This window comes from Cynara cardunculus, assembly GCF_001531365.2.
Source record: "Cynara cardunculus var. scolymus isolate 2C chromosome LG 3, CcrdV1, whole genome shotgun sequence".
NCBI lineage: Eukaryota > Viridiplantae > Streptophyta > Magnoliopsida > Asterales > Asteraceae > Cynara > Cynara cardunculus.
In genome coordinates, this window is record NC_037530.1 from 31112374 (window position 1) to 31127805 (window position 15432).

Below are 15432 nucleotides of genomic sequence, written 5' to 3' on the forward strand. Positions count from 1 at the left end.
TGGATCATCGTGATGTCACTGAATCAAAACCATTTTATGGCTAATTAGAAGCAGGTTCATCTTTTGTCAATGAACGAAAACCACCTATTGGCTTAAGCCCAGAAGCAGGGTCCGTAGAGAAGCATTGAACCAAAACCACTTTCCGACTAGCCTAGTAGGAGGGTCCCTAGAGTCATTGAACCCAAAACCACCATGTAGCTACCTTAGAAGCAGGGTAACTTTCTAATGTCATTGAACGAAAATCATTTTATGGCTAACTAGAAGCAGGTTTATCTTTTGTCACTGAACAAAAACCATCTATCGGCTAAAACCTAGAAGCAGGATCCTTAAGAGTGATTGAACCAAAACCGCCTTCTGGTTAGCCTAGAAGCAGGGTTGCCTTATTATGTCTTTGAGCCCAAATCCACCTTGTCGCTAGCTGTCTTAGAGGCAGGGTAACCCCTAATGTCATTTAACCAAAACCATATTTTGGCTATCCTGAAAGTGGGGACTGAAAGGGCCTTTAGTTGCTCAACATCATCCAGATAAAAGCAAAACCATCTTTTAGCTAGCCTAGAAGCAGGGTCATCTTATGCCATTGAACCAAAACCATCTCCAGCTAGCCTAGAAGCAGGGACACCCTAAATCAATAAACCAAAACCATCTTTTGACTAGTCTAACAGTACATAAACAACCATCTTTAGGTTAACCAATCTCCCTCCATGGTATCAGTGAATGAGTCTCATCCATTAGACAACATGATCCATGAAAACCACAAATCATACCGCATCCCCAAAACAAAGATATCTGAGAACAATCATCGGAGAAAACTATGCCAAAAGGATTGTGTTTGCAGAAATAAATAATGATAAAAGCTCAAATTATAGCAATAAAATGGAAAAAGAGATGGCACAGATTTCTAAGGTATCAAGAAACTCAGACAAATATTTCTATAGTAACATGATATTCCCATGGGATTACTGTCAAGGTGCAGGTTAAAATGAAAACCGTATATACTTTGAGAACAAGTTGAATAACCCTAAAATATTCATTAACATTATTCATCATGAATATCCATCACGATACATGAATAGTTGGTTTTCAGTCTCTCAAAATATTTATGTTTCTTATTTGAACCTGCCCATACACTATTAACTATAAGATGTAATTGACATTATCTTCATCCAGAACTATAAGATTCACATTTCACAAAGCACACTTACTCTCAACCTTAAAAAATGTAAGGGAGAACTGGACCTGATCTATATACAAAACGACCTCTAACTTCTAGATATACGAAAATTACAACTTGACACATTTTCTAGAGTGCAATGTTTTGCATTTCATACACTTGATCTATCATCTTATACATCACAACATTAAGGTAATAAACATGATCAAGAACTGACCTCTTGCTTAGCAATCACCTCTCCATCTTTCTTCTTCAATCTCAAGGATTTGTGCCTTGTACTAGGTGCCACGAGGAGCAATCGAGACATCACATATCCCAAGAGTTCTTCCCGGTGGGAGAATGTGAAATCCAAATGAGCATACTCGAATTCATTGTAAGATACATCCACACCCGCATCTCTCATTAGCCTGTAATGTTTTCTCACCATTGAAGGACGGATTACCTTGTCTTTCCTTCCTGCAACAACATCCACTGGAATATCAATGAGCCCATAGTATTCCCCCAAATCCAATGGTTCTGGTGAACCATACATTTGCATGTTAGCTGAAGGATTCCCATAGTCAAACATCCTGAATTTCCGTGCATGCTTCATCTGTGCCAAATGAAGTGCTATCCCAAAAGACACTCCAGGCATGTCGTTCATGTTGTAGTGTGGTAAGCCTATCACTCCGACCCAATTGGAGCTATCACCGCCGAACATATGACCGATTAGGGTCTGAACCACCCCACCAACAGCAGGATAATTATGAAAATCCCGTGCCAATTTGTTAACCAACATGCGAAAAAACCTGGTGGGTATGTAGACGCCAGGCACAAGAGGTGCCAAAACTGGAGCAAACCAAAGGAGAAAGTACTCGACTGCTGTGAAAGCAAATGTTGAGTCGTGATGAAAGCCAGCTGGTGACAAAAGGATTAATCTTGATAACCGGTGAGGCTTTTCTTCCAACCGGCGTGTTATGATGTACATGAGAATTGCAGCACCTCCCAAGCTGTGGCAGATTGCACAAAGTTTATAAGGCTGCTCGTTTGCTTCTTCTGTATCCTTGGAAAGAGATTGCAACTCTGAAGTTTTCACTTCGTGAATCTTCTCTATCATGGCTGGTATATCTTCGATCCCATGCTCATTGATGGAGTAACGCCAGTACCTACAGACAAGAAGTTCTGATCAAATTAAGGAAGTGATCATGGGGACCCACATGTATAGGATCAAACGAAATGCTTGTATAAACATACAAGTATTTATATAAAAATCTCTCCGGATTATGTAACTTTATATTTCATAGGAAAAGTTCCTGAATACAGATAGTTTCATCTTAAATGGGAAGGGTTGGGATAGCAGAAACTAGAGGAAAGGACTTACTCTCGTGAAGATATATTCTTGTCTACATGTTCTCTTGAAACTAGACCACGGAAATTACCCAGGAAAACATCATACCCTGAAAGATGAAAATTGATTTTTTAAAGAACTGTTTATATTAAAATCTGCCTGCTGGTGAAAGAATAAACATCGCAAACCTTGATCAAAAGCTGCAAAAGCTGGAGAGCCAACAACTCCATTAGACACCCAACTGGAGGGAAGTAAGAAAAGTCAAATCAACACTATAGATAGTCTTGAAAACATAAAAATGCGCGTACAGCGTATCTACATAATTGTAGAGAAACATATGTGAACATCATCCCTCATACTTCTTTGGGATTCTTCAGTGAACCTTTGATATCTTGTTCAACCAGAAATTATTTGTGATCTGGCACGCAATAAGGGTCCTTACAACTTGTAAAGAACAAAACATCCAGACCAAAAGTGCGCCACAGAGGCATCAGTCAGGTAGATTCATGCATGCCTACCTTAAAAGCTCAGATAGGCTGACATATTGGTTTAGCAAAGTGACCTGCAATATTGAAGGCCTATGCTAGACCAAGTGCATGCAGAAAGAAAGATGGTAGCATACAGGAAACCAACATGGCCCAGCATCACATGCTGATAAGCTTAAATTTATACATTTTTTTACGTCAAAGTACCCTGAAATTAATATCAATTAGATGCTTAAATAGGTCCAATTTAATTGTGAGTTGATATATAACTTCTTGGGGCTAATTAAGTTGAAAATTTTATTGTTTTTGTGGCCAAACAGCACAAAGCAGAAACTGCAGTCCAGCAGCCCAAAAGAACAAAAAAAAGGCAGTCCAAAAGCAAGCCCAAGCCCGTGTAAAAGAAAAGAAAAGAAGAGAAGAAGCAGCAGCARCCTTGGGCTGCTGCCCAAGACTAACATCGATTGAGATTTAGAGGTCGTGCAGTAGCCAAACAGGGGGAAAGACGGGAGATCGTGTTGCAGCAATCGTGGGCAGGACAGCAGGAGATCATGGGCGAGTACGAGGGGCTGTCGGTACAGAAGCAACCGAGAGAGGAAACAGCATACGGAGTCTGTCGTTTGAGAAAGAAGGGGCTGTCGATACAAAATGGATGGCAGCAAGTGTTCGAGAGRGAGGCTGTTGGATTGGAGCCTGTCTCGAGAGAAATAGAAAGGGTTCTGTTCGATTGGGGGCTGTCGCGCRAGCAATCAAGCAGCCGAGAAMGAGAAGGCGAGGCAAGAAGAGAAAAACCAAGGAGGAAGCAATTCGATTTTAGAACCGATATATAGAGGGAGGGAAATCGAGAGAGAGAACGGGAGAAGGGGCTGTTCGGTTGACAGCAGGTTATCGAGGAGAACCTGTYGAGGGCTGTAAATCGAGAGGCTGTCGGTCAAGAGAAAGGCAGCAGCCGATTGGAAGCAGCCGAGAGCAGAAAGAGGCTGTGACCAAGCGAGGACAGCAGCAGGTTGGTTAAGAAGGAGAGCAAAGGGGCTGCCATCGAGCAGCCGAGGAGAAGAAGCAGCTGTCGAGGACAGCAGGTTATCCAGGCGAGARGAAGCAGCAGCCRGGAGGAAGAAATCGGGCAGAAAAATCAAGAGAAAGACAGCAAAGGGGCTGTCCATTAAGGGCTGTAAACTAAGACGATTTTTATAGGTTTACCGCAAACTTCTTCGTTCAATTTACAGGTTAGTTTACATTTGTTTTAGACATGAGTAGCTAATCTTTTAATTTCTAGTAATGGGTATGTGATCACTTTGAATTTGGATTCGTTGAGACTCACGYCAWTTTTAATATCATTTGAAGCTATTTATGSGATTTTAGAGTTGAATGTTTATYGTTTTGAGTTAGATATTTTGAGTAGGATCCCTTATTATGTCTAATTCAATTTCGAATTGCTAGATAAACCTTTAAGTCCGTAATTGCTTTTCGGTTTATTGAAGTAGCACACGACACACAGTTGACATTTAGGTTAAATGATGATGTTGTAAGATCGTATAATCTAATCTAAACAATCGGCGTCCGATTGTCGATTAGTGTTGGTTTGTTTGACGTTAATGCAATTGGCAATTAAATTCTAAGTCCGTGACTAGGTTTGATTAGCTAATTAGAGGTTAGTCGTAGAGCGTTCAAGACTGACTATGCTTTTATAACAAACAGAATATTGACGCGTGTCGATGTTCTAACCAACTTGGTTTCTTTTGAGAAAACGGAGTGAATGAGTCGATGATATAGAATCCAAAGGATTAGTTGATTAACGCTCATTACTAGATTCCTTTTTTTCTATTGTTTAAAATTTTAATTTAATTTTTATGCTTAGATTATTTGAAATTCCAACCCCCCCCCTTTTTTATATATAGTTTTATTATTAATGAATTTGCACGAGATTACGTTTTGGACTTACGGTTAATACCGAGTCCCTGAGGAGACGACCCTACTTATCGCTATTACAAGTGTGTTTTAGAGATAATAGGCTTATTTTCATAAATTTTATTATTTGCCGGACTCGACACCCGTCACATGCATACAATGCACAGGAGTATATGAGGATCTTGTATTTTCTTATTTGGCAGAACCCTTTGAAGCTCTTAGTTCATTCATACCGGTACTTGTATCCTAATTCAACTAGGATTTCCACACCTATTATCACTATTACGTCATCTTTTAAGCAAGATATATTTGAATCCTAAAGATTCTCTACCTCCTGAATATTATAGAACTCATTTCACTTCCTACCCTTCAAAGAATTAAGTGGCATAAGTAGAAGCTAACATTGTTGCGGAATGCCTGTGGAGATGCAACCTTGAGATCTTGCCTTGGCCGAGGCTCATAGGCTTCCATCAGGTGTACCTCATCTCTGAGGCACAAGGCCTAGTAAGGTGAGACATTTATTGAAACACGGTGCATTTTGTTTTGGCCCATATTAAGCGCAAGCAAATTTTGTTTTGGGACCCTTCCTGCTTAAATGAGAATCCACAAACCTTAAAGTATCTTTTCAATTTGAAGTTTGAACAATCAGCTTCAGGTGTTCAGTCCACCTCATGTACACCTTTTCATATTTCATTTCCTCTCCACCGTCTCTTTACCTCTCATTTCTCTTTGATGGTTTAATTTATGAGCCTAGATTTATAAGACGTATGTGGTCAATCAATCGTTACTGTTCTCAGTTGATGATTCTTATATTGACGCTTATTGAAAGGTTTGTGTACAATGTTACTTGACTGTCATTTAGACGCTAGTGATAAATTGATGTTAATATTGTTAATTGATGCTTCTTTGATTGAATGTTAGTGATAACCCCTCCCTTATGTCATGCCTAGACCCCCAGTACACATTTGCGTTAGATGCACTTTGTGCCTCAAATAACAAATCAACATATAGTATTTAAGTTTTAAGTTCGTATGAAGACAATCCTTAAAAGGATTTTTCCCTGACAATTTGCTTTACGTGGCAACAAAGACAGCTATACAACCTTTGGTCCTCCACTAATCTTCATCAAATTAACTCAGACAAATCTCAACACACTTCAATTATAAATTAGCTATATATTTTATCACCTCCTACGTCCCTCAAGACCGACAAGGGGCAGTACAAGAATATTCATTTGTTTGACCTTGTCAGGCCATCGTCTATGAGCACTAAGCTGGTGTTTGGTTCGCAAAATGTTTTTGGATGAAATGAAATTTGTTAAATGAATTTAACTTTGAAGGAATTGGAATGTTGTCAGGTTTGACAACCTGTTTGGTTGGCAGACATTGGAATGGAATCTGTCTGTTTGGTTCACATAATGTAGCTTTGGAATTGGAATGAAATATTGGTAAATGACCAAGATGCCCTTTTTGAAAATTTTAATTTTTTAAAACTAAAAATACTTTAATAAAATAATTATTTAATATGGAAAACAATATAAAATAACAACCCAAATATAATCATAAGCCAAACAACGCTACTAAATCCACGGTGGTCGGCGGTGGTTCAGATGGCGGTGGTCCGCGGTGGTTTAGATGGAGGTGGTCAAAGTTCAGATGGACGGTGGTTCAAATCGGCGGTGTTGGAGGTGGTTCAGATCGGTGGTTGTTCAAATCTTGGCGGTCGACGGTGTCCGACAATGATTCACATCGGTGGTAGTCGCCGTTGGTCGGCAGTGGTTCAGATCGGTGGTGGTCCATGGTGCTTCATGTGGCTGTGGTCGGATGTGGTTTAGATCAGGGGTGGTTCAGATCAGTGTTGGTCGGTTGTGGTTTAGATCGGCGATGGCCGGCGGTGATTCAGATTGGTAGTAGTTGGCGGTGGTTCAGATCGGTGGTGGTCTATGATGGTGGCAGTGATTGGCGATGGTTCAAATGAAAGTGATTGGCCGGAGGTGATCCAAACCGACGGTGGTCGGTGGTTCAGATCCGTGGTAGTTGGCGGTGGTGGTCGACGGTGATTCAGATCGACGATGGTTGAAGGTGGTCAACGATGGTCATATTGTGTTTTATGATATTGAGGTATATTGGGTTAAGGGTATATTTAATATTATGAAAATAGAGAATTCCATTCCATCAGAATACCATCTAGTTGCTAAGGAATGTTAAATTCCTTTATTTGTGGAATTTGTAGGATTTTGAAGACTCCTTTCGTGAAAAAGAATGAACCAAAGAAGGGAATGAAATTTGGTCAATGGAATTAAACATTCCAATTCCATCGGATTCCTTCAGAATCTGCAAACCAAATGCCCCCTCAGCCTCCCCCTCTCCCCTCACATTTCCTGTGTTATTCTAGTGCCTTTGACATCCATAATCATGGCTCTCTCAAAGTCCAATATTGGATGACCTATGCATGTTCTGCTCTTGCTCCCACTACCCTTTGTCCAATAATCATTGAACACTGGCACAAGCTTTCTGATTCTCAGCTGCTTCACCATCAGTGTAAGCACTTAATGGATCCAGTTTTATCTGCACAAACTTGTGTTTAACTCATTAGAGGTCAATTTACCTTAAACATCATTGTCTCATCCCTTCTTCAGGCTACTTTGAAGTTACTACTTAGGAAATTCTGTTATGAGTGTTGTTTTGATCCCTTTGCTTGTTGGCAAATTGTTGTAGTAACTTGGCGAATGTTATTTCCTAACCTAGTTTCGATCTAGCTGCTTTGATAAGACTTGCTTGTTATTTGATTTTAGTGGTCATCTAGAAATAGCTTACGGTTTTGCAGACACTAATGCAACTTGCTTTGTTATTTGATTTTAGTGGTCATCTAGAAATAGCTTATGGTTTTACAGACACTAATGCAATCAGAACGTGTTGTTTTCGTTATGAGTCCTAACGAAATCAAAAGAGGTGGTTGTGCTTAAAGCACCAACATAACCAAAAATCAAAGAAGCTTGGTGTTCTTGCAATCTTTAGTGAAACTGTATGAGTGTCTTACAAGCCCTAGCATTTCAAAATCAAAAGCGACGACAAAATTAGAGGCATTTTGTGAGCCTAGAGTTTGCCTTTTCTCAGGGCCTAGCAAAATAAAAAACGTGTTGTGTTCTGGTAAGCCTTAGCACAATCCAAACACAAGAAATGCATTACTTATGCATATCCTAGGAGAAGATAATCAAGTTCAAATGTGGTAGCTAAAAGTTCAAACCATACAAAGAATTCAATATTTGTATAACCTAGTTCAATATTTAGCTTCAAGTATTGCTCTGTTTTCTTCATGTTGTGATTGTGTTTCTATGTTATCTCAATGATGATTGTTCTACAATCAAAGATATATCATGGCGCTCACAATCTTTCCTATATTAATATCGAAAAATTACATACCACTATGCTTGAATCATTTACAGGAACGGACACTAGATCAGCCATGGAGGAGTTGCTGCACAAAATCGTGAAAAACAAAAATCCACGAAAAATGTCGCCATTTGTGTTGGGAAGAGAAAACAAGGGTCCGACAGGAGAGAGCACCAATCCAGGGCCATTAGAAAAAAGATAAAAGGGATAAAGAACCAGGCAACAACACATCAATGGAAGAGGTGAGGGAAACTAGTAGCAGTAGAGGATGTTGGTGACAGAACGAGCGGAAAGAAGGAAGATTACAGTGAAGGTGATGGTGTTAAGTCGAACAGCCTAAGGTCTCCGTGACTAGAGGGAAGAGTTGCATGGAGCCACGAAAGATGATGAAAAGCATCAATGATAGGCAGCAAGGCAGAAACTATGTATAATGACCATGAACTGCTGTGACTGGTGAAAGAAAAAGCATAAGAGAGAGGAGAGTTGTTAGCAACTGGTAGCAGATAGAAAACAACACGTGGATGGACCGCTGAATGAAAGAAGAGGACCTAATGAATGAGATGGACCTGCTTCTGGTGAGGAAAGAGTCTGGAATGCAACAAGGAGAGGAGGTCATCAGAGTTGGCCTCATATAAGAAACCATCAGCCACATTTTGGAGATGAACTGGGGCTGGAAAATCAGCAGCTTTTTGGGATTGCCTTGAGGGTTTTGGGCCTGCTATAGGGCCTCACCATGATCCACAAGAAAGGGAGATAGAAGGGAGAAAGTGGGATCTTGAAATCAAAGTGTATTGATCGGGACAATTTTTTGACCTTCCAAACAGGAGAAGACGACCAAATGAACGGGATGGACCTGCTCTGGTGAGGAACGAGTCTGGGAGTCATCAGAGTTGGCCATATAAGAGATCATGGGTCTCATTTGGGGATGAATTGGATCTAGGAAACCAGCAACTTTATGGATTGCTTTTGGAGTTTTGGGCATGCCCTAAGGGCCTCACCATGATAACAAGAAAAGGGATATATGATCAATGGACATTGATCGGTACAAAAAGTTTGACCTTCGACCTCGAGGACAAGGTCTCTTTTGCACTAATAACTATCAAGGTTAATTAGTTAACATAGTAACTCAAGTGTTTCCATTATAAATAGGCTCCATTCTAGAAAGTAACTAGGGGATATATTTACATTGGTATCATATTGATTATATTATTACCATAATCAAATAGCTCTACATATAGGAGATTGGTAGAGATAAGAAGGCATGCTCAAATTGATAACAGTTGCAAATTGGCTTAAGCATCTTGGGAGAGAGAGTCTATCTCTCAAAAGTAGATAGCTTTGTATTTCTTTGTTGTTTATCAATAAAATCGTTGTCAGGTTCTCATACCCCTAGTCTTCAAACTAGATTAGATAAGTATACATGAATCGATGTCAGCTTACTGCATACCTAGATATATAAACCTTGGACCCAAATCAAGGATACGCTACAGCAGCTAAGAAACTCATAACCATGGTCAATAGAAAAATGCATCTGGAATAATATAGAAGCATGAGCACAGTTGAAGCAAGTTAAACTTCTACCAGAAACGAATCAATGAAGTCATGATTTGCAGTCTACTTGATCTGAAAGCAGGGCTTAATTATATTCAACATTTGTACATTGCCCAAAAAGTGGTATTCAAGTAATTTGCCATATCGCCCAGTATCATTCAACTCTCTCTCTCTCTCTCTCTCTCAAAACTCTTAAGCAATCTTGGTTGCATATATCTTGTAAGAGTCAATTATGCCCTTCACATTGCAGTACGCCAGGCCAAGAAACCCATCTCCCAATTCCCATGAGCAGGAACTTGGAGCACAGCGGACTTCTTTATATTCTGACACACACACAAAGAGTTGTACACAGCTACACGCACATGCGACTTCTCCTAGTTATGACATCTGTTCTTTATCATTTTAGGTTTAAAGTTGCTCTATACCATTTTAGAAGAGTGTCAAATGCAGAGATAACATGACAATTTTGCAGACCATCTACTCGTTCAACTTTCCAGAAACTAGAAAACAAATAGACATCAGCCTTGGCTAGTTCACGAAATCCGACTAATCCTGGTGTCCTTTCAAGCATGGTCAATATAATACATGTTCACTTTTCTTGAACTAACTTGCCCAAAGAGTAATTAGAAGATACAACTTACCCCATAGAAGAATCAAAGACTCCATGTTGTAGATAAACCGCCTTTTTGGCATCACGCCTACAGCAAGGAGAGAATAATTAGCCAAGGTAAATTTCAGTGCAAACATCAGTAAAACAAGAAGTAAAATTAGAAAGTGAATGCAAGGATTATTTCTACCTTGGAATTCGCTCCAAAAGAAGAACATACCCATCAGCAGTAACCACATTAATAGCTTCATAAGGGTACCTGAAAAGTAATGTTTCAGGTATGTGGTGTGCATAAATGCAAGTTCAAGTATACTAGAACAAATGATGCTTTTAGTCGCCCAATATGAGATTCTCAAGTTCTTAGGGCTCCCAAGTTCAAGTTGACAACATGGTAACTCCCTCCATCCAAAAAAATGTAATGATGTACTTGACACATGATGTCAGAGTCTTCGACTAGCAATTAAATGCCTAAAATGCCCCAAAAGATAGAGAGAAGTCATAGACCAAAGTTGATGTCACTAATAATTTGCAAAGATTAGTAATCGGCAAAGAAGTGGAATCTTGCTCAAAAGAGAAATTTCACAGTTTTTTGGCATCATCAGAAAAAAAAATCGTTGCATTTATTTAGGGACCAAGGATAGACAAGAAAACAATCTCATGTTCAAAATTCGTAAAATAATTTATGGTGAACTCTTTCTAACTTTTTCAATTTATTACTTATTCCTAGAGGATCAGAAATTATAAGCAGCCCTCAATATAAAAAATATATAAAAGTAAAGCTCTTACCCAAGCTCTGTAATGACATCTTGACATGTCCGCGCATCGGTATTCAAGGAATTATGCAATCTGGTTTTCCTTTCTGTTGGAGTGGGGTTGTCCTCATCAAGAGTGGCAGTGGCAACATAGGCAACTGAATCATCAGGGTGAACATCCCCTAAAACACCTGGAGAAGACCACCTCAAAAATGCCCCGAGAGAGTCCATTGGAGAGATAAAACAAGATGCTACCTTGTGAATAGCATCAAATATGGTTTCTATAAAAATCTCCATTCCAAGCTGTAAATCCTGAAATTACAGAAATACCCAAATAGAAATGAAGTTGTGATGCTACAACATTATTTTTTCATAAATAGTGGTAGCTAAGCATTAAAAATACAAGCAAACCTCTATAACTCCACGTCTTCTGTCGGTAGCCCGTTCAACGACGTGATCCAATGCTTTCCTGCCAGCATGCACATGTGAAGCCTGTACTCTTCCTGGGGTGCTAGCAGATCCCTTTAAGCCTCTACTAAAAAACATGCTATACAGATATATTGGTATCCCAAGCATTAGCCTTGCAGGAAGCAGAATCCACAAAATTATGGATAAAATCCAATGTGCCGAGTTCTTTTCACGCTTGGTGAAGCTGCTTGCCCGGGAGAATCGAGAACTTTGTGATGATGGAGATGCAGGAGATATGTAATCATCATCATCATCATCGTCTACTTCTTCTCCAGATGAATAATCTACACTTGATGCTGAATCAGACTCCATGGATAGTTCGTGAACAAATTGGTTAAACGAAGACACCCCACTACCAAAAAATATGGTTGGCATGTCAATAGGTAAAATGATGTGAAGAGAGATCACGAAAACAAATTGTTCAGAATGTAATAACTAAAGTGGGAAGTAGTTCTGTAACTACAGAAGTTTATTTTGAACATTAATTGTGGGCATCATAAAAAAGGATGATTGGATGTAAAAGATGACCAAGTTAAGCTCACAAAAAGATCAATACAACTATATTTACCCAAGCATGCTACAAGTGGCAATAAAAATTACATGGAAGAAAGTATAAAGAAAAGTCAAAATGCCACTATATTTGAAATCTTCACATGAATGAAATGGAGGGGGATCTTCGCACGTATGTGTTATGCATACACTAATGATAAGTAAAATATTCAAATCACTGGATGGAACCTAAAACATGATAAACCACTAATTTAAAGAATTAATCCACATTATACGTTAAATAGAAACAACATGCTGCCTCCTATTCACCATATCGAATTAAAGAGCACGTATCAAGGCCGAATAAAACAAAGAAATACTTACTTCTCCATCCAGCGCGGAAGCCGAGGTCCACGAAAAGATGGTCTGAGCTCCCAACCATGAATCCCTTCGAGGAGGTTAGTTTTGCCAGGCAATATAGCCAACAACAATGCTGATAATCCATTTATCAGCCTCAAAATATTACTCAACGACTCATAAGTAATCGTTTTTACAGACCTGAAGAATACATGAGATCTTTAGAACAATGACTCGTAGCACACAGCTTGAAGCAAATTATGAAAACAAAATTTCACACAATCCGAACAGCAAAACTTTCATTTCTGTCTTCCCAAAATTTGTTTACTAGATGAAATGCCACAAAAGCTAAAAGTCAAATACCAACATACATAGCTGCACATTAAAAAGACAACCTTTCACAATTTTGGAACATATTCTGATTGTGAGATTATCCAACATCATTTTGCAATTAATTCCATGTTTATAATCACACTGAACTCCAAACCAGATTGTTCTTGGCCATGAAGCTTATAGAAAAATTCAAACAAACAGCCTCAAAGAAGTTTTGCAGATTTCTTCACAAGTAGACATTATAAAAGATTATAGTCTTTCCTACAGTATCCACCGCGTCTTAATCTGGATAAATTGATCCTAACTAAGCTAATATGCCCATCACCAGATACCATATTTATCATTATTCCCAATCAGCCATCCTAGCCACATAACGAGTAATTGATTCCAAGATTCCAAATTACAATTTAAAGAAGAAAAAAAAAACCTAACATAACTTTGAAAAAATATCTGATGATGTGATCCTTCCCCAACAGAAACTCAAAAATAAACCATCAGTCAAAAACGATCAATTCATATATATCGCATCCCTTCAAATATCATGAGCATCCATTTTTGTTTTTCTTCTAAGTAATCATCAAACCCTCAATTTAGCACAACACCAAACTCCATCGTCAAATAAACTTACAAATTAGGCGATCATACAGCGAACGGTTATCTAGATCAGTATTATAACATTAACACCCACATAAAAATTCGCACATAAGCACACATAAACTATTGGTTTTCTAATACGAAAGAGAGAGATAGAGAGACTAACTCTTTGGTGACAGCAAGGAAGTTGTCAACGACGCGTTGGATCATTTGTGTTTGTGTGTGTGTGTGTGTGTGTGTGTTATATTAGACTTGTTGGCTCTGGGTAGTGCAAAACAGCATCAAAACCCAGATCCAAAAGGGACTGAAAACCCTGATAATTTGGATTTGGTATTCGATTTTTAGAGAGAGAAAGTATAATTTTAGAGAGAGAGAGAGATGAACGATAAAGGTGGGAGGAGGTGTGCATATACGCAACGGCGATTCTTGTCGTCCCAGGGAAGGGAAAGCCGATGGTGGGGTCCACACGGGCAATAGAAAATAATAGAAGCCTAATCCGTATGACGTGGCAGTCAGAGAAGCTGTGGCTGTTATGCGAGTGCCACGTATTAATGCGTCGACACCGGTCAAACTAATTCTACGAAAACGTGGAATCTGGAGGTAACTACAAAAACAGCATTTTTTTTTGTTATTATTTTATTTCATTTCGAGTAAATTACCACATGAAATGAAACGCCCATTTAATTTATTAAAATATATTATTTTTTTTTATTAACCTGGATATTCAACCTGCTATGTGAGCCGACTAATCCCAAAACGACTACATACTTTGCAAATAGCCTGAAGTCACTGCATTTGAACCTACGTGGCCGCTAGGGGATTTTTATTTCCCCTTAAACTTGAACCTGAATTATTTATTTGTTATATTAAAAATTTGTCACAAAATGTCTAATTTTTTTTAAAATAATTAATATTAATTAATTAAAATTGGTGTTATTAGGCCTTAATAAGTCATAAATGGTCTTACTGGGCTATAATAGTTATTAATCGACTATAGTGGGTCTTAGTGATCTTATTGATTTCAATTCACACCTCAGATGCATACATGCAATACGTACATGCATACAAATATACAATAAGTCATCATTGGTGTTATTTGTAACATTCAATTTCTAATATGCCTAAATTATTTGCTAAGTATATTTAATTTTGGGTTAAAGAGAATCTAAGATTTAGTGGGAGTTGGGTTTGAAATTTTTGAATTATATTTCTTAAGAATATATTAGAGGATTTGGAAAATATCACGTCAAATAGATACGTAAAATGGATTTTTTGGGAGATCTTTTCTGGAACATTTTTATTGTATGTTATAGATTATCTCTTTATAAACGTGTAGGCGAAAACCTCATAGAAAACGGAGGTCCGAGCGAAAAGTTATGAATAATTTAAGTGTTGATGGTCAAAATGGGTACCTAGCCGGGCCAACCCGGCCCAACTCGAGTTTTAGCATTATAAATTAGAGTTTTGGCCCATTTTTCTTGTCATTTAAGTCCAGAACTCACACATACATTAGAGGTGCGATTTTCACACACATAGGCTTAATTCAACTCAAATCAAAGAGGAACTACAAGATCTTTGAAGAATTTGATCATCAAGTAAGRTATAATATATTTTTGCACTTGTTTTTGGTTGACATTCTTGTTATATGGATTGCATGTTGAGTTAGAGTTAGGGTTTCATATGGGTTTGATCTTAAGTGTATAAAATGAGTGCATTTTAGTGTTTATGGCATGAAATGGTCATTAGATTCAAGAGATTATCAAGATTTATGCAAGTTCATTATATGAACTTTGACTTGATTAAGTCAATGATTTGGAAGATAATATTGTTAGTCCCGAAGGGTAAGGCAATAAACAGAAAGTAATTGTAGAAGGGGGGGTTGAATACAATTACACAGATTTTTTTTAACTTTTTAATTCTTATTGATTTATATCAAGAATTAATACACACAGAAAAACAAAAGATTGTTGCGGAAGATAGGAAAGGAAAACCTAACCTAAA

The 15432-nt window shown here is 38.3% G+C and overlaps 1 protein-coding gene across 3 annotated transcripts; it reads right to left on the bottom strand.

Moving 5' to 3' along the window:
* Positions 1-1008: 1008 nt before the first annotated feature.
* LOC112509968 lies at positions 1009-13794 on the bottom strand. 3 transcript variants are annotated; one of them, XM_025115204.1, is made up of 10 exons: positions 13598-13794; positions 12532-12705; positions 11602-12010; positions 11225-11502; positions 10629-10697; positions 10473-10529; positions 2687-2739; positions 2532-2607; positions 1702-2316; positions 1009-1627 (listed from the first exon to the last, which is right to left on the bottom strand). In XM_025115204.1, the coding sequence occupies exons 1-10, from the start codon at positions 13639-13641 to the stop codon at positions 1540-1542; spliced, it is 1863 nt and encodes a 620-aa protein (XP_024970972.1). In that variant the 5' UTR covers positions 13642-13794; the 3' UTR covers positions 1009-1539. The 3 variants fall into 3 exon arrangements, with proteins under 3 accessions (XP_024970972.1, XP_024970971.1, XP_024970970.1); XM_025115203.1 differs by having other exon boundaries at positions 1009-1642; XM_025115202.1 differs by having other exon boundaries at positions 1009-2316.
* Between the last annotated feature and the right edge of the window lie 1638 nt (positions 13795-15432).

Coding starts and splice junctions, on each gene's coding strand:
- LOC112509968 (XM_025115202.1), bottom strand. CDS start 13,641: ATGATCCAACGCGTCGTTGACAACTTCCTTGCTGTCACCAAAGA. Junction 11,503..11,601: donor GAAGACGTGGAGTTATAGAG/GTTTGCTTGTAT, acceptor CTGTAATTTCAG/GATTTACAGCTTGGAATGGA. Junction 10,698..11,224: donor GATGTCATTACAGAGCTTGG/GTAAGAGCTTTA, acceptor ATTACTTTTCAG/GTACCCTTATGAAGCTATTA.